The following is a 20,627-nucleotide window of genomic DNA, read 5'->3' on the forward strand; positions in this document are numbered from 1 at the left end:
TCTTTATATCATGCTCTGTTTGCTGTCAGAATTTATTTCTATTTTTAAACTTGAAAAAGCCTAAAAGCCTCGCTAATTTTCACTTCCTCCAATCAGAAATTAGAAATAACCATATCATAATTGTTTTTCTAAATATTGCCTCCGGAAACTTTACAATATGGCATTGCACAAGCCAAAAGAAAAAAAGAAAAAAAAATCAGATTCATCCAAAACATTAGATCCCTGCCCTAAAAAGGCAGGGACTAATAATTAATCTTGGTCCATAAAAAAAAATAGAAACAAGACCAACATAAAATTAATTATGGGTACACTTTTTTTTCATTTTATTTATACTCAGAAAAATCACATCCTACCAATCAGAAAATTAAAATTGGTATATCATAATTCATTTTTAAAACGAACCTTAGAACGCATCTAATATGACATTCGTTCAGGGGACTAACAAAATCAATATTCTATTGACATTTACCATGTAAACTGAAAAGTTTGGGAATCAGTGAGCTTGTTTACACCATACAATGAAACGCAATTGAAAGATTGGACATTTAGGGGTATTAAAAAATCAATTTAACAGGCGCCGGTGGCTATCGAATTGCAGCCTCCATGTGAACTGCCTTTTGGGTCATCTTTATCTTCAAAGACACTCGTCGTCGTATGGCGAACACAGGGCATGAGCAGAGGAACAATCCTCATTTCAAGGCAAGCCTGCAGTGAAGGGCACAGAATCTAACCACGTGTCTCCAGAGATGAAATTTGAAACAGTGAAATTTAAAGCATCAGAAATGTTCATCACATGATAACCAGGCCATTGAACGCGCGCTGCAGTTCCTGCCCCTGCTCCCCAGTTCATATATTCACCATAATAGAGAGTACTCAGAGACATGTTCCCCGACCACTCAAGCCAGCCACGTGGCTGAACCACGTCATCAATGGATGACTTTATAATAACCGTGCGAGAGTATTCTCTCCACGGCCTCCCCAAGTAAGTCGGGAAAGAGCTCTTAACCGCAGCAAGATCATCTGCAGCGGTGACGTTGCAGTTTTGAATGGAAATGCCCGTATTCTGATTCGGGTCGCTTCTTCCCTGAGCCGTAAATATATTCTGTTGATTCGCCATCGGTCTTCTGGCCAAAAGATTGCAGCTCTGGAAAACCACTGCGGCGTTTCCGAATATGAAATCTACGGTGCCGTAAATGTCACATTCCCGGTAGAACTGACGGAAGGAATGAACGTAAAGAGTGTCTTGGTAACCGAGGAAACTGCAACGGTAAAAGGCTGAGAGGTCGGAGCCGACTCTGAGAGCAACCGCCTGGTGTTTTTCCGGGCCTGCCGTGTTTTCGAAGGTGATATCCCGGGCAAGGAAGCCTGCGCCCACAACCGCTGCAATGCAAAACCATGCAATAGCATTTGAGTCAAAAACGTCATCAATTTTGAACTAATTTAGTTGCTGAGTCAAATATTTCGCCATTAAAGCATATAATGACAAACACCGCTAGGGTTAACGTCGTCATACAGATTGGATCTTACCTAGGTTTAATATTTAAATTCATGATCTCATCATGGTTTAGTTATAAGGTTATTGTAAGAAAATATTAATATATCATCGTGGTTTACTTTAGCAGTATTGTTGTTTGCTTGGTGTAAAGTCAAACATCCATCTCTTATTAAACCACACATGCCTTAGGCGAGGTAGGGTGAAGTTATAAAATACAAATTCAAAGGAGAAATCCCAAAAAATTGTCCGCCCTATGTGAGTACAAGCCTACATGATAGATGCCCCGCTCAATTGGATAAAAAATCTGCCTCCTTGTCGTTTTATGAGAGTTATTAAGAAGTTTTATAGGAAAGAGTCGTTTGACCACCCTAGGAGAAATTATCTTTATTGAACTATGAACCTTTCTTGAAAAAATGAACCCCTCTATTCAAGAATTGGGCTTGAAATGTGAGCCTTTAAAGTCAAAGATACGATGACAATGGGATGGTATAGATATAACTTTATCTATTAATTAATGTTATAATAAGAGATAGATCTAGTGGAGATATCGTATAAGATAACTATCATCTTTTTAAATAGAATGAGATGGTAACAAAGAAAGAATAGGAAGATTTTTTTGTCTCAAATTTTCAATATAAATATACGGCTAGGCGAAAGATTTGGAAAATTTCATTCTACTTACACATTTTAATTTTAATTTTCATTTGCTTGAATCTTATTAATTATTTTAATTTTTATTCAATTTTTCAATTACAATAATATTATTTCTTAAATGATAATGTCTCTTTCTTTTGATCGTAATCTTATATATAGCTTCAGTTTTCTAGATATTTAAGCTTTCGTACCTCCTAGATTTCTTCTTATGTCCTATACATTTCTCCCTACTTGTATTTAAGCTTTCTTACCTCTTACATTTCTTCTTATGTCTTATACCTTTCTCCCTACTTCTATTTAATCTCAAGTATTTATCTACTTAAGTTGTCTTTAATCATCTCATCATAACAATTGATAATCTAGTTTGATCTATGTTGAAGGGGCAATACTAAGATTATAGGCAATGAACACTAAAATGACTATAAATTTAATAGATTTTTACATTTTAGAAATGAAAAAACATAAAATAACAATTGTCTAATATTTTATATATGATTAGGATATAGAGAACTCTCCTAATCAAATGCTTTATATGAAAACATACAAAAATACGAAATATCCAATCAAAATAATAATTTAAGAATTGTATTGTAAAATAGATATATTTAATATATTTCTACCTTTAAAATCATATATATATATATATATATATATTCACAGAAATTGAAACGCCGATAGAAACGGAAAAGTCAGTCACCTAATGATTTCGAAAACTTTAAATTCAAACGTCGAAACTCTACACTACCGGGGAAAATTGCAACGAGTATGGAAAACAAAATTTTAAAGAGGTTAAATTGTATAGTTTCACTCACTCTATAACTACTTTAGTTATCTCGAGATCCTTCAGTTTGATTTTACCGAGCCTAGGCCCTGGGGATCTTCACTAAAAATTAGCACCACTTTGCACGATCTGTTTCGAGATCTATGCAAAATTATCTAAGAAAGAAATAAAAGTTTCAATCGATTAGCATGAGAAAGACTGCAATGACTTACCAACAGTTGCAGAGCGAAACGTAGTCCATCCATCTACCACGCTTCTGTTGCCGGTAATCACAGTAACATTTATCCCATCACCCAGCATCATAATATTCGTCTTATAACTTGGAATTTCTATATACTCCTGGTAGACACCCTCTGTGACATAAATCACATATCTGTCCAAGCTATTGTTCGGTGCAGCGCTGATGGCGTCGTTAATTGTCGTATAATTACCACTGCCATCCTGCGCCACAGTCACCACACTGTCAGCTAAAACTGTATTATCGCCTTGTAGAAGTCTTCTTCTATCCGCAGCGGGCAACCATGGCGGGAATTCTTTATGATTTGCACGATGACTTCCTTCTGACAACAAACGCCTGTTGTGGTTTTTTCCCACAACGGAAATATTCTTCACTAAAGCAAGAGAATTACTGAGAAGCCGCGACACATTACGCAAATTACTAGTGAAAGTTATTTGTTGACCTCCACTTGCCTCCTGAAAGCCTTCCAAACATGTGGCTTGATTGGTGAGAGCTGCACTCAGCCAAGTCTCGACATCAAATGCCTGCCTCCACGCCAAAAAGTTTCTGTTTGAATTGCTGACATTCAACAGAGATTTCTCCAAATCACCCAGTGTTAGACCGAATAGCTGAATGCAGTCTTGAAGGGCGCCCAATTGCCGTGGGGTGACTGCCAACCGATTCAGTCGAGAAATAAGATGAGAAACTCTTCGGGCTTCCACAATTGTGACCTTCAGAGCAATTCTTCCAAGATCTTTGGAGCCTCCCTGCCATGACCCCGCAGACGACGTCAAGGCAGACATGCAAAATGTCGGCTCCAACGTCACATTGCATGCAGATTGAAGAGCATTGTGAGATGCAACTCCATCGCCTTTGATTTGGATAAACATTAAACACACCACAGAAAACGTAAGCATCGCTTTTAAACAAGCCATCTTGATCCTCTCCCTCAGTTTGCAACTCATGAATTCACAGGAAATGGGAACTGGGGAGAGCGGTTTTATAGAAGATTGGAGCATTATGGGAAATCGTAGCACCGCCATGTGTTTAATCGCCCACGACCAACTTGGCACCGCTCTCGATCAATAAACGAGTCAGCTTTGGAAGTACAGAAAGCTCATTTCCACTGACTACGTTTGTCGGACGTTCCAAGCAGACAAACGGATTTGATATATTTTTCTGCCACAACTGCAAAGCCGTTTGACTTGCGTTACAACGGACAGACGTCCCCATGCAGTAAGCCACGATCACCGACTGGAATGGGGTCGTTTGGGAGAAGGAATCTTGGCATCTTCGATAATTTACTGACCCGATGACATGATTCCACGTAGCCCAATGACCGCCGTATTGACTGGTGCAGAGCATAATATCAAACTCTGATACGCACAGCGATATTTTTGCTCATCAATGTGCATTCACCTTCACCTTCACCTTCACCTTTCTAATCGACGTAAGATACCGTGCCAACTATATTGCAATAGCTTACGACAGGCCAAATTGAAAGCAGAGTATGGTGCCCACTGGTTGGGCTGTTCAATGAGATGCAATTATTGAGTGCCAAGCAAACGGCGGACAATCCCAAAGTCTACCGAGTAAATAATATTTAATTGGAATTCAAAACCGCGTTTTTGAATTTGTATTAATTATTATTTACTGTCAACTTTGCATGTTGCTGGGTACACAATACGGCACGGTCTCGGATATAATATTGGCACCGACGAAGGACCTTGCACTGGAAATTTGTATCATTGCAGAGAGACTCTTGTCAATAGCAGGAGTTGCGTTGACAAAAAGTAGTAGATGGAAAAAGATAATAAGCCGGGGCCACGATTTTCTTCTTGGAGAGATATTTTTTATGTCAGGGATATAACACATCCACTCTGAGAACTATTGAATGCAGTAGAATGAATGTGCACCTTTCACGCTTGAATCTCATGTGGACGCAACATGCGAGTCAATGTTAAGCGTTTTGTATTCATGTTTACTGAATTCGAATTAAGTGAGCGATGTCCAGAGGACGCAAAATTATTGATTCAGTAAGTATACTTAAATCGGTGCGGTGCCCGTTATATTTCGAAATCATGGGTCCGGTAAAATTTGTCCACGGTATCCCTTCCCCGAGTCCCCAGTCAAAGCTATACTTAAATAGTAGGCTTACTTTGTCGTCAAATATTTTGGTGGAGGATTTTATATCAATTATAAAGTCGTTTTGAATAGGACAGCATATATATTCATGTTGAAACTTTTTAGGCAGATTAAAAGCTACAAAAGCTACCATTGTACAAACCACAACACAATTTGATCTTTCTTGACATCATTAAAAGTATATAACTTACCTCTCATTATGAGGTTCCATTAACTCAAATTGTCTAGAATGAAGAACAAAGCTCACCAAACCATGGGAAAGGCTATCATGAGATTGATAGCTTTCCTCTGAATTAAGAGTTATAACTCCCTCCAAGAAATACATTTAAAGAATTAGATATTGATTATGTCTTTTACCTAAAAACACAAAGAGTTGCTGACATTCATTTGTCACTACTACATGAATGTGGTTTCAAACATTGATAATCAAAGGGAAAACTAACAAATGATCACAAAATCTTTCCTATAATAGAGAAATCAAAGGGATTTGAACACCTCAACTTGTTAGATCGTGAATACATAAACCAATACATTCATTTACTTGATATGACAATACAATAAAGAAACAACCACACGATCAATTTTAACTAGAGGAATACATATTCAAATTACAAGATATATATACATTCCTACAATTTTATCAAGTTATTCAGAAAATGAAAATGTATTAACTTCTCCTCTATTACATGTTACCATTTACATCTCAGAACAAATCCCCTCTTCTTGTGGCCACGAGACTCCCAGAAAAGTAGAACCCCCTGCGCTAAAAATTGCCTCTCCATAAATACTTTCACCACTTATTCAATCTGTTTCATAGCTAAATAGTAATAATGTTTTTTCAAAACTTATGTTTTCCATATTAAAGCCAATATGTTTTACATTGTGGCTCGTTTGGCTGGGGGAATATAAAAATGGGAATAGGAATACTTATTCTTGAATAGAAAATGGGGTTAAGTATTCCTATTCTTTTTTGGTTCACCCAGAATTTGATGCGGAATTCACAGACTCAAAAAAATTTTTTTTCTTAAAAACTTTTAAAAATGGAATTGGAATATGTATTCCTATTCCACCTATTTAGGTGGAATAGGAAATGCTCATTTTTGGGCTAAAATTGGAATACGTATTCCAATTTTATTCCTATTCCTATTCCAATTCCAATTTGTTGCATCTGAATAGAGAATTCAAAATTTTAAGAATATACATATGCCTATTCCACTTGTATTCCCATTGCCAAATAGGCCCTGTGGGCATCACCCATTGATGAAAAATATCATACGTTGATAATTTGTCTTATGTTTTATGCCCTTAAATTATGTCATCCAGATCTTCCTTGTCATTCTGGGCACTACCATAATACCCTCAACAAAGTTGTTTAGCAAACCATGAAGCTACTGGCTGAATGATCATGAAATGGAATGAACTGCCATGCACTAGCATGCTTGTCAAAGAGCCATGTGTTGGACGATAGAGCCACATGTCAAACTGTATAGGGATGAGTAGGGAGAGCAAAAACTTGTTCTTTGTTGAGTAAACACCTTATCTGGACACCGCGTTACAATTTTCTCGGGAGAGTTTTGAATTTAAGGAATTTGGAAGCCGGAGGATGCAATACGTGAGGGAGAAAACATTGAGAGAGGAAGATGAGGATTAAGAAGAGCTAGAAATTAAGAAACTATTGGTGGCTAGGATATGAGAGGACATTGTCTTTTTGGTTGGGTGAGGGGGATGAGACGATGTTAGGAAGTTAAAAGAAAACTCAAGTAGTTTGAGAGGCGATTCCTCAAAATGCTTTTTGTCATTCGAAGAAGCTCTACAACAACTGCGAAGCCAATAGAGCTTCTAATGTGATTAGGCAATATTTTCTAGCATCCTTCTTGCAATTGTCCAAATGGGAGTTTAGGAACAAGGTATGGAAATGTGGAAGCAAGGAAAGGTACAACATTTGTTTAAGAAAATGCCTCAAAGAGCTATTATTTTAATTTGTAATAAATTAAACCCAAGTTTTTTGAAATGGATTTCCAAAAAAGTTTTCAATATTTTTAGTCGAATGCAATTGGCAGTTGCGAAGCCAAAATATCATAGCTGATGATTTTGGAATACTCCTCTGCCCCTGGACAAAGTCTCCTCCATTTGGTGTTGTTTGCATGTCAAAAGACTATTTTTTGAAAGAAAAAATTGTGAATAAGAAATTAATGTGAAAGAGATGCCAAGGCTAATTCTAATGATGCTATGGAACATGATAAAATTGGATGGAGCTCAGCTACACAAAAATTTACTTGTTAGATGGTGGGTTGCAAACCATGAATGAAAATTTATCACCAATGGAAATCTGTGTAAGAAATTGAATGATTGGTGGGTGGTCAGTGGTGCAAGAGCACCCACATAAAGATTTTCTTTCCTGTTTCTTGTCTTCCAATTCTGTGGTATTTTTTGTTTGTACTTTTGCCAATTACCCAAGTCAACTTTCATATTTTCATAAACCTCTTCCATATAAGAACTTAGATAGAACTCCTGCAAACCTGCAATAAATGGATTAGAAAAAGAAAATGAGACCTCATCATAAATGAATTCATCAATTTGGTTCACTCTAGGAACCTTTGCATCCTTTATATCAATGTCCTTATGCTGCAATATCTCCATGCCTAGAGACAAATTCATCACTATTTGATCCTTATCTATCCTCATAGCTTCATCATAAGTCTTCTTCCTTGCTGCAACTATTATCCTTTTTGTAGGCCATACCACTTTCTTTCTTAACTTCAAATGCCATTTCTTGGTTCCATCAAGAACCAACACATCCACCTCTTTTCCATCTTTATGAACCTTTTCATCACAAGGCTCATCAACAATTACCCCTTCAACCTCTTTCCTATCTTCAAGAACCTTTTTATCATCAGGTTCATCAACAACTATTTGCTGCAAACTTTTAATATCAGCATCAATTTGTTCATTTTCTCCTTCCAATGGAGAAATCTTCTCTTCAAAGGCAACCGAATTATTTATTCTATCTTCACAAGCTTCTATAATCTCAAAGGATTGTTTCTCTAGATCACTATTTTCTTTTTCCATATTTTTCTTCAACTCCTCTTTTAGTCTTGCTAAATTTTCTTCCCCTTTTTAAAGTTCCCTCATTAGGAATCTCATTTTCGCTTCTATCTCTTGATTCATTCTAGCTTCCTCTTCTCTTTTTTCTTTTTTTTCTCTTCCTCTCTTTTCTTTTTCTGAAAATTACAATATGAAACCCATGCATCTAAAAGTATCTTCTGATCATGAGATAAATCTTCTCAAATTAATCTAATAACCACTTATTGATTTTCTCTTGTTCTTGCATCTTCTTTGCCAATTCAGCATTGGTGACCATGTTTGATGTTTTACCTTCTAACTCTGATCTAGACATAAAATCTAATTGCCTCAAGAGCTTTCCCCAAGCTCTGATACCAAAAATGATGCAGAGGTAAAACACAATGGAAGCAAACACAATAGCAATAGGAACCAGCACCAGCAAGAGATAGATTATAAAATTTTTCTATTTAATTTATCAAATGAACAATACATACATTAGCTCTTCTTGCAGATTTCTTCTCTTCATAACTTTGTATCTAGAAACTTTGCTCTCCAACTTGACCTAAACCTAAATCTAAAACTCTATTTATACTTGCTAAGATAATCTATGAAACCTTCTAGATTATTACAAAATAGGAAAAACAACTTATAGAAAATTCTAGATCAGTATAGAATAGGAAAGAATCACCCCACAATGGTCTGAACAAATCCCAAGAAAATATCTTATTGTAATGACAAAATTGAGATAATTTCCTCAAGTCGGCTCGTGCATAAATTATGTCCAAAATTCTTTATGTGGGTGCTCTTGCACCAATTAGCTTTAGTAGTTTTCTTTGTACATGATACACATGTGAGTATTTTAGATGAAAGCATGGAGATTATGAAAATGGAAGTAGTGGACTATAAGCCATAGTTATTAGATGCCCCATTTTGAGCCACTTGTCATTTTTCTCCACATTAATGGTAAGGAAAAGGGGAAGACAGACGAGTGGGCGACTGTGCTCATTTTCATTTTCATAGAGTTTGGGGTGGAACAACTCAGAGCAGCCACTGGAGGCTTCCATGCCAAAATAAACATGACTGGACACAATGAGAATGTTCCCAATTTTGTTGATGAAGGTCTACTCCATGGTTGTCCTACTAATTTCAAGCATTTCCACAATGTAGGTTGGCTTATCTACGTCAATTTATGATAAACCTTTTATGATTTTGCAATGTTGGTCTTGTTTTTTTCTTTAAATGTAATTTTACCTCAAACACTTGGTCTAATCTAGGCATATAAACAATAAAAGGAAGGGGGAATATGTAATATAAAAAGTGGATGAAAAAAATACATCTGACTCTCATGTACACTATTCATTATGCCTATTAATTTTCTATGCATTTGTGTAACAACGAAACTAGAGTAGATATTTGGTTGACAATGGACACTGAAAATGATAAATATCTGGGACAGATGCAGCATGCTAACTTTTAAGCAATCAACTAAGAAAATTGAAGCTATTTATGATTTTGTATTAAGTAGTGCTATATATCCTACAATAAGATTTTAGAGGTTGAATTGCATTCTAATGTCTTATTTTCTCTTAGTTTTTCTCTGAAGAGGAGGTAGAAAAAATCCTACAAGATGACATTTGTACTTGTAGAAGCATTGTTTGTGACCAACCATCAAATGGTTAATTGTACAATTGGCCCAATGATCATATTAATGGCTGATTTCTTAGCTAAAAATGTTAACAACTTAAATTTGATTAATTTTTTAGGACTTCTTAATATGTTATGTATAAGAATTTCCAATACAACATAAAACTTCAAAAATAAAAACTTAAATTGGTCAAGAGAAAAATAGTTCAAATCAATTTTGTTTTAAATGAAGCTAAAGAAGAAAGCAGTAGACAAAAAGAGCTTGTGAAGAAATGGCTTCACAAAGTTTGGGATATTTCTTGTGAGACAGAGGACATATTTGAAGAATATGCCATGAAATACATTTATGCTAGTCATACCCAATTATGCACTTTAAGCTATAATTAGTTGACCCTTTGCAATCATATGGGTAGAAGAATTTCAAAGTTCTAAGGTCTGAATAAGTTATATTTTTGGAGGTCAACATTGATATGTTATGATCACTCTTGTCATCAAGGTTTAAAACTAATTGATTCCCCATTTGTAATCTTATTGATTCATAGCTCTGGATCAAAATATTTGTCCCTCTTTTGATCTTAAAGAAGGCAACCTACTAATATCACTAATGCTATGATGCCTCACTTAGAAGAAGTAGAGTAATCAAGTTGATCACAAAGAAAATAGTTGAAGAGATTGAATGTCCTTCTAATAGATTCAAAACTAGTAGGGATACAGTCCAAGGTTGAAATCTTGTTGAGCTTGTTGGAGAACCCAACATATCCAGATATTGCAGTGGTTGGAATAGGGAGGATTAACAAGATTTATCTTTTTTGGCATCTCTACAATGGCAAAAAAGGAAGGTATGAAATGGTTGTATGTCGTTCAATTTCCTAGTTCTATTTTGTTTCCAAATAACAAAGTGATATAGTCTTTTGATTAGGTTTCAATGATCAAATTTAGAATAGTAAAATAAGTGAGAGCTAGTACCTAGGTTGGTTCATGACAATCTTTTAGGGAAGAGATGTCTGAAAACCTACTAGCAAAGGTGAATTACTAACTAAAGTTGACATTTGAAATGGAGACAACAATCAATGCAAAATTCTAGTTAGCACAAGAAGTAGAGAGGTAAATTTAAATCTAGATGCTAATATTTTTTAGATGGACTATTTTTCTGATGAAGACGGATGGAAGTTGCATGGGGTAAACACCTAGTAGCTTTCTAGCTTAACTTTGCACATCTAGAACTCTTAAATTGTAAGTTGGATTTTGCCAATTTTCTCAGTGTGCCTCTATAGGTGAATGAAGTGCTTAAAGCTAAGGTCTCAACTTTTGGGTACTCACGAATCTCTCTGTAAGGATCATGATTGGGTTTGACATTAAAATCAACTTAAGGAGAAAGAAATAGAAAGATGTACAACAATGCTACTATTTTGGAGTGTATGGATAATTTTTCCTTATTATGAAAAATTTAACTATTTTTAGTCTAATAATCAACTTTATCCTTGGACCTATGGGGTACAAGTGCTAGTATAATTCTTTGTGGGGAACCTTTAAAGAATGTATTTGGGTACAAGTGTAATGTTTTGCACAAATTTCCTATTTCTCCATCTACGCCATTTTAATCTTTAAGTTATAAAGATTAAATAACATGAACTTTGTTTGGTTGTAGTTATCCATTTTCCATATGCAAATCATAGTTGCCAAAAATGTGATGGTTGGCTATCGTTTGGCATTGCAATCAATGAAACCCATTGCAACTGATGAAATGACCATTTTTGAGAGAAAATGTTGCCAAATCATTTTGGCAATTAAAACATTAAGTAGGGAGTACTAGTTGTTTAAAATACAAATGTGTATTGACAACATAGAATTAGTTGTTTAGTGTAGTGCCTACCCCTAGTTTACATTTTGTTTATTGCTGAACTCTTTTAGGCCAATTTTATGCTTGATGATTAGTAGCATTATCTTTCAAATTATCAGATACTTGTTTCATATTTAGTTGATTTGATGAGGAGACTACTCGACACTATTTACTTCATGTATGTTCAATGATGATATATATGTTCATGTATTGACTTTTAGTTATTGAATGATCTTAGTTAGATGAATGATTATTTATACGTGTTTTCTTATGGATATTTACCCCATATTGCATGTGTATGGTGTGCGTGTATATTTTCTTTATGTATGACATTTTTTATGTGGTTAAGGAAGGGAGTCGTAGTCACCTACTAGTCGGAATCTACACGATACACCACTTCCTACCATTGTCTATTTAGCTTAGTATATATGTGTTTGTACATGCATGGATTTTATGTAGATTGCTAGTACCGGGTATAAACTTTCCTAAATTGCTAGGATGAGTGTACCCTATCGCATTATCTCAATCCTAAGAAAGGAGAGATAAATTCTTAAGTCCAAATCCTAATATTTAAACTCATTTATCCTAAAAAATTAGGACAAGTATCTAAGTTGATTACCTTCTGAATGCATTGTATGAAGTAAGTTCATGATTATAACCCTTTACTTTGATCTTGTATGTGTTTTTCTATGATGGGTTTTCATATTTTGTCCTTTAAGGTCTTTGGTGATTTTTCTATTAATTAAGTCAAACTAAATGATTTAATTTAATGGAAAATTGATATGAGATTTTAATATTTAATTATATTTAATTAATTTAGAGAATTAATTAGAAAAAAAAAATTTAAAAATAAAAGTTATAAGTTTAATTTTAGAACGTGATAATATTTATTTAATTTAATAATAATATATTTAGATTTTATTTTTAAATAAGTTCTAAATACTATTGTTATTTAAGTTAATAAATATTTTATCAATTAATGTTTTGAAAATAAATTAAGAAGTGGAAAAGATATTAATTTATTAAAAGTTTTAAGATTGTAAATGTGTGCATGAGATTAAAATTTAATAAATTAATCAAAAAGAGAAGTAAAGTGAAATTAAATAAAGTTTTTTATAATTCAATAAATGTGTATGAAAAAGATAAAGAAAAAAGATAAGAAAGAGTTAAAGTCTGGTGAGCAAGGAATCCTCTCAGGTGATCGCACAATTAGTGCCCTGATTTTAGAGAGAACTTCATATCAAAATTTGATGGTTCATTTTCAAGGGACTGCAAATTTTTGGAAGAGAGAAAGTTTTGAGAGGAGAAATTTCTCTCACAATCTTTTTGGGCATAGCATTGTTAGCATCTGAATCTAGGTAGATTCTTGTGATTTTTTTGCAAAGTTAATTATGCTATTTAGTTTCTTGTCTTCTTCGTGACTATGAATTGATTGTCTATATTTCATTGCGATGAATATTTCAATCTTGCAATTTGGAATTTCTGGTATGCATGCTGATTTTATTTGTATACAGGAAATTAAGAGATCGATAGAATCCTCTTTCAATAGTTTTAAAATTGGAAATCAAGCCTAGAAGGTTTTTGAAAGGGAATGGAAAATTTTAATGGAAAATTTGTTTAGTTGTTGTAATTCCTCTATCAAAGTATTGATAGCATTTTGTATTAAAAATATATAAAAATAAATAAAATATACAAAATTGTTATAGGGGAGGGAATTTATTTTGGTTTTGTTTTAAATAAACAAAATTTTAAAAAATTAAATAAATATAAATATAATAATATATAAAGTGGGAGGCAGGGGCCACCACCCCCCACCCCCCTTTTTTGTTTACCCCCTTACAGGAGGTGGCCTACAGCTTGGCAGACCACATCTGCTAAGTAATCCGTGGTTGCCTAAGGCAGACCATGATAATATATGGTAGTTTTTTAAAATTAATTTATTATTATTATTATTTCATTTTTTTATTAATAATTAATTAATATTAAATATTATTTAATATATTATATATTAATAAATTGAGCAAATTAAATGTTAATAATAGTATTATATTATTATTAATTATTATTTTATTAATGAATTAATAAATTTTTAGTGATGATTTAATATAAAATATTATTTTTAAATAAACAATTATTAATAATAATAATGATTAAGTGATATAATAATATTTAATTATTATTTTAAATTAAGTTATTATAAAAATGATTTATAATCATAAATTATAAATTAATATGAATATTTTATATAATTATTAATTAATTTAATTAAATGTAGTTTAATTAGGATTAATTAATAATGAAAGTTGTTTAATTAAGTTTTAAATTTATTTAATTATTATAATACTGATTTTAATAAAATTGTCGATTATTTTATTTGAAAATCAACAAGTATTATTTTAATAATTTAAATAAATAGATTACCCTTGGATTATTTTAGAAAAATTGAGTTAAAATCAATTAGGGGTAACTATGCATTTTATTCAGATATAGGAATGAGTTAATTCGTAAGGGTGAATTGTGAAACTTATTTACTTGAAACATATATTAAACTGAAAATTAAAACCTTAAATTTAACTCAAAAATATGTTTTCAAAATCAAACTAGAAACTATGAAATCTACACTTGTCATCTGTATGTTATCTATGGTTTGGGTTTGGGTTGACTAGAGTGTTGACTAGTTTTAGGATGTCTACCAGAGGCGTGGGAGTTTTGTGATTTGGTATTATGCTAAATTAATCTTGATCTTTTTAACTCAACCATGGTAATGTTTTGGTATGCTCTATAATGAGTGTGATAATATTGTTAATTATTATTTTCATTGTCATTGTGGGATAGTGAGATGAAAGCTATGATATATTTGAGTTAACCATTTTGAGTCTTCAATCAATATTTTTGGGATGCTTTCCAATTGTTCATAGAGAATTGATGTGTTATTGTGATTTATCCTTTGATGATTTCCAGTCACTTGTATAGGACTAAGGTGATATTATATGATTCTTTGATTTGTGATTTCATGAGCTTAGGGTAGGTTATCTATATGTAATGTCAAGAAGTGGCTTGTAATGGAGGCTAGGGCCCTAAGTGGTTGCTAGGGTAACCCATTGTAAGTTGTTTAATAAGTGAAAACACTACACTAAATGAGAGTAAAATGAACCTAACAAGAGTCTTTGTATGTTCCCACCCATGCCTCTAGTGCTAGTACAGGCTAGGATGGGAGTAGAGAGAGGGCTTGGTTGCGGCCATGCATTGTTAGTATGCCTTGTCAATACAAGAGGATACTAGCACCGCATAGGGTCACTAGGGGACTAGGGTCTTGAGATATTGCCAGGGTAACTCTAGCATTGATTCATGCGATGAAACTTGCCCACTTACATAGTAGACTTCTTACATGCCTATGTTTACCTCTAGGTCTAGATGTCAATTTATCTTGGAACCTTTGAGTTAGATCACTTTTAGGGTTTTCTAGACTTAGAGAGTATTTTTGATCTTTGGATTGTTATTCTATTTGGGACTTGAGACTATCTCCTTAGCATGGTGGAAGTGGGCATTTTTGAGTTACCACGTGGTTGGGTGGTAGTGCCTTTTACTCTTACCATTGAGATCCATTTGTTGATACTATGGCTGGAGTTTCCTTGTCTACATTTCCTTTTGTTCTATCTTTGTATCATTATGGTGGATGGTTATATTTTATGATGGATGTTTATATTTTTATGATGGATGCTTTCACTTTTTGGTATTGTACTTTGTATCATGGATCTGAACGGGATTATGTAATCTATTTTTATAAATATATATTCTTTTAGCCTTTCATACCCTGTGACATGTATAGTGGATGATTGAGCATTCTGAATTTTATTGCCAAGTGGCATTCAAAAGAATGTATATTATTTAAAATGGACTTTGAACTTTTAATTATTCTTTCATGTAGATGTGGTAATTGTTAGACTTAATACTAATTAAATCTAAATGTGATTCAAGATCTTGGGATCTTAAGGAATGTAATCTGTTATGTTTTCTTATGGGTGATTGTATGTTATTGCTTCCACTATTTTATGTTTTGATGTGTATGTTATTCTTTCTTTTAAAAAGAATGTTTGGAAAACTTAGTAAAACTTTAGGTTAAGTCTTTTGGATCCCTTGGTGGGGTGTTACATTTAGATTCATAATTAGATTGACTATTTGACAGAGGAGAATTAGCCAAGATTAAGGGAGGAATATTAGTTGTTTTATTTGCATTATTATCTCATGTGATTTGCATGAAATATGTTATTAAATATTATTTTAACTATTAAGATTGTTTAGTTTTTTACTATTTATTTTTTAGATAAATGTTTGTTTGTTGTCATGTTGTCATAGTGGTTCTATTTCTCATTTCTCATTTCTAGTAACATAGATGAAAACATGCCCATAAATATGAATTTAACCTTTAGAGAAAAGATGTAATCTTTTTAATAGATATTGCATATTACCCATCTATGTGAATATATATTCACTTGAAAGTAAAAATCCTTTCCCAAACTACTCAAGCAATCACTTTCATCCTTGGAACTTGTATCTTGCATTTTTGGTAGATATTGTGCCTTGATTTTGGATGACCATTCCCATAGATTTTTCTTTAAATACATAATTAACAAATGATAAGGTAGAGAAGCTTCTTGGTTCGATAATATATCTAGATTGGAATCAATGATGTGTGTTTGAGATGTCGTGATGTAAAAACCTCAATATAAACACATGATTTTCCAAATGAGCCCCACATCCATCTAAAACATGTAAATATTCACCACACATATATCTCACATATTCAATAAGTAAATTGAAATACTATGCAAAACATATACATCTAAAGCATGTAAATAAGTAAGAATTCACATATATGTGAGGGTATGTGCATGATCATGGTCAACCAAACTATGGCCTTAAGTGCTTGTGAAAAACCAACAAATCAGGGTTATGTTAACTTGACACATAATTTTAAAATGGTTTTGGATTTTACATCAAAAAGTTGTAAGAAAATAATCTATAGGAAATTGAATGTAGTTTCTAAACTACCAATTGATTGGTCAAAATTTTGGATTTTAAAGCAGTACTACAAAAATTTTAGGGTGAAATTAAAAATTAGGTGTATGTTTGACCACCTTAATCAAAATCAAATGATAATATTTATTAATATAATTATAGATATAAAAAGTAAACTCATGCCTAGATGTGACACATATTTTTAGGTATTTTTATTCCAAATAAATAATTAAATATGAATTTTCTACTAATTTCTTTTTGAAAAAAAAAAACTCCCATGTCTGACCACCTTAACTAATAGAAAATTTTATCAAATTTTATTTTTATTTTATTTTTCTTATACTAGGAGAAACATAAAATGTGATGCAACTTTTGAATTTAAAAAATGTTATACCATTTGAAAATTATAGCTATTTTTCAATCAGTATGTCAATCAACATTTTACAATCATCTTCATTGAAAATTAACTAATAAATACTTATCGAACTCAAAATTTTACAACAATTATATCAATGGAATCTCAAGAGTGTTATAAAAAACTACTTTTTGTTTCATTCAATTTCGATGAAAATAACATTGTCAGATGGCTACCCGAAGTCTGAGTGTCAGTGAAACCCTTCTCAAACACATTTTTTTGTGTTGACCAAATAGGCTTGGTGAATATCGAGCCTAATTGGATACCCGAAATCAAATTGGGTATCCGATCAGGTCTATGATCTTTCAATTGAAATTTTGGAGGGAAATTTGAGAGGAAAGCTATTCCAATTGCAATTTTGGAGGGAGGAAATTTGAGAGGAAATAAATTTGAGAGGGAAACTTTAGAGTGTTTTAGAGGGAAATTTATTTGCAAAAAGTGTGGGTCACATTATAATGCCTTGCCAAGGGACCCAAAAGAAATAACCTAAAATTCTACTAAGTTTGCCAACATTTTTTTTTTTTGAAGTAAGAAAGTATAACATACACATCAAACACATAATAATGAAAGCAATAACATACAATCAACTAAAGCATACATAACAAGTTACATTTCTTAAGGATCCCATGATATTGAATTACATATAAATTTAATCTAATACTAAGTCTAACAACTATCATAGCCGCATGAAAGAATAATCAGAAAGTCTAATGTCCATAATATACATTTGTTCTGAATGCCTCTTGGAAAATTAATTCAGAATGCTCAATCATCCATTGTACATGTCACAGGGTACGAGAGGCTTAAAAGAATATACATATGTAGAATTAAAGATACATCATCCTACATGAATCCATGATACAAAGTACAGTAAAATAAATGAAACTATCCACCATACATGATACATCCATCCATCATAAAAGATATAAACATCTAACATAGAATACAACTATCCATCATAAAACACAACTAACTAAGTGTGTGGTTCCTCCCAACCATCAATAGCATCATAAGACCATTGTGGGCCCTAGCCATCCCCCACACGTAACATCCCAAGGCACCAAATAGATCGTCGGTACTATCGTAATAGGGACGTCACTACTAAACATACTACAACATAAGCATAAAGAAATCTAACATACTGATCATCAATATAAGGAAGTGCATTAGTAATAACATCACCTAAACATGATAAAAAAGCCTCTCAAGAAGCTCCAGCCATGGCGACTATGGATAGATCTCAATGGTAAGAGTGAAAAAGTACTACCACCCAACTGCGTAGAACCTAAATGGTCCACTCCCACCACACTGAGGAGATAGTCTCAAGTCTCAAACAAGATATCAAATCACATAACACAAAAATACTCTCTAAGTCTTGAAAATCCTAAAAGTATACTAACTCAAAGGTTCCAACACATAGATCGACATCTAGAGCCAGAGGCACAACAAAGACATGTAGGAAACCTACTATGCAAGCGAGAAAGTGTCATCACATGAATCATGTTGAAAGTTTTTTGAGCAATCCCCTAGGAATCTTGGGTCCCTAATGATCCCTGTGGCCACTAGTATCCTCTCGTATTGATGAGACATACTATGGAATGCAAGGTCGTAACCAAGAATTCTCCCAACTCTGACCCTAGTCTGTACTAGCACTCGAGGCATGGGAGAGAACATATAATTATCTTCTTAGGTTCATTGTAATTCCCATTTAGTGTAATGTTTTCACTTATTAAAATAATTTACAATGAGTTATCCCCAAGGCCACTTAGAGCCCCTGTTCCCCACTACAAGCCACTTTCCAACACTACATATAGATAACCTACCCTAAGCTCATGAAATCACAAATCAAAGAATCATAATAAAATCACCTCAGCCCTATACAAGTAGTTGGAAAGCATCAAAAGATAATCCACAATAATCACATTAGTTCTCCATGAGAAACTAAAAAGCATCAAATGATAATCATATTGATCACGATAGTTCTCTATAAGCAACTGAAGGCATCAATGATAAAATACAATATTCAATGGTTCTCCAACAAGAAACCAGAAGGTATCCCACAATATCCATTGGTTCTCAACGACCAACCAGGAAGCATCTCAAAATAATACTAATGGAATACTCCAACAAGGTCAAGTCAAACATGTCACAGCATGACAATATCAAGAACATAGCATACACTTCAGTCCTCTCAAAGAGACTAGAAAACAAATCAAATATAATTGATTGATAACTCAAAAATGGTTAAGTCAGGTATCTCATATACATACACCTCAGTTTCACACAAGAAGACTGGAAAGAAATAACAATCAATAATCCACACACATCATAGAGCATGTCATCGCATTACCATGGTTGGGCTAAAAGGATCGGGACCAAATCATCATAACATCACACTTGCACAACCCTCAAGCTTCTAGTAACAACCTAGGACTAGTCAATGCTAAATCAACCCCCAACACTACAAAGCATAAACAATACATAGAAAACATCATAGTCTCATAGTTGGTTTGATTTGAAAGTAAAGAGTTGAGTAGATCAATAAAGCTTAAGTTTCAATTTGTGTTTCAATGTTCGTTTTAGGTGTATAAAATTCTCAGTTTATTCCTCAAAAAATTCCATTCATTTATTCGACTCCAATATATAAAGTCACACTCATGATAAAAGTCAATCTCCTAAAAGAATGATTTGAGGGTAATCATTTAATTATCTACGTTATAAAAGTAACCATTATCGATTTTAAATAAAGTGATTACAATCTTATTAAAATCGATATATATATTTTTTTAAAACAACATAATTAGATTTACAACTTCATTAATTACATCTCATTATTAGTAAATTTTAATTAAATCAAGTTTAATTAAATTAACTAATAACTATAATGCATTCATTATTAATTCTTTTAATAATTATACATTAATATAAATTAATAATAAAAATTTATTAATAATTAATAATAATATAAATTTAAAAGAAATCATTAATAATATAAATTTAATAATTAAAATTTAACAATTTTAATAATTTACTATAATTAAAATATTATAAATCACATCCACTATACATACGCAGTCTGCTTAAGCAGGCCTGTGGGCTGTCAAAGGTAGCCACGGTCTACTTTCACAACCCTGATCTGCCAATGGTAGGCTCGCAGTCTGCCTTAGCAGCCACAACCACTAGTGTAAAGTGGGCAGTGGGGGTGTGGTGATCCCACCCCCATAATATTTTATTTTTTATAGATGTAGTGCTTGCCCCTAGTTCACGTACATTTTATTATTGCGAGACTCTTTTAGGCTAGTCTTATGCTTAAGATTAGTGACATTGTTTTAAGATTATAAGATATTATTTTAC

At 33.0% G+C, this 20,627-nt stretch overlaps 1 protein-coding gene across 1 annotated transcript; it reads right to left on the reverse strand.

Annotated features, from left to right (window-relative positions):
• Nucleotides 1–439: 439 nt before the first annotated feature.
• On the reverse strand, nt 440–4,114 carry LOC149571380 (pectinesterase-like). Its single transcript, XM_089812918.1, has 2 exons — nt 3,143–4,114; nt 440–1,380 (listed from the first exon to the last, which is right to left on the reverse strand). The coding sequence occupies exons 1-2, from the start codon at nt 4,110–4,112 to the stop codon at nt 695–697; spliced, it is 1,656 nt and encodes a 551-aa protein (XP_089669044.1). The 5' UTR covers nt 4,113–4,114; the 3' UTR covers nt 440–694.
• Between the last annotated feature and the right edge of the window lie 16,513 nt (nt 4,115–20,627).

Source organism: Cupressus sempervirens, chromosome 2, assembly GCF_028749045.1.
Source record: "Cupressus sempervirens isolate cs-2001-9-10 chromosome 2, ASM2874904v1, whole genome shotgun sequence".
Lineage (NCBI taxonomy): Eukaryota > Viridiplantae > Streptophyta > Pinopsida > Cupressales > Cupressaceae > Cupressus > Cupressus sempervirens.

What these genes read in the sequence shown, in the direction of transcription:
- LOC149571380 (XM_089812918.1), bottom strand. Translation starts at nt 4,112, where the DNA reads ATGAGTTGCAAACTGAGGGAGAGGATCAAGATGGCTTGTTTAAAAGCG. An exon ending in GTTTCGCTCTGCAACTGTTG is followed by an intron (nt 1,381 to 3,142) that starts GTAAGTCATTGC and finishes TTTGCATTGCAG; the next exon opens with CGGTTGTGGGCGCAGGCTTC.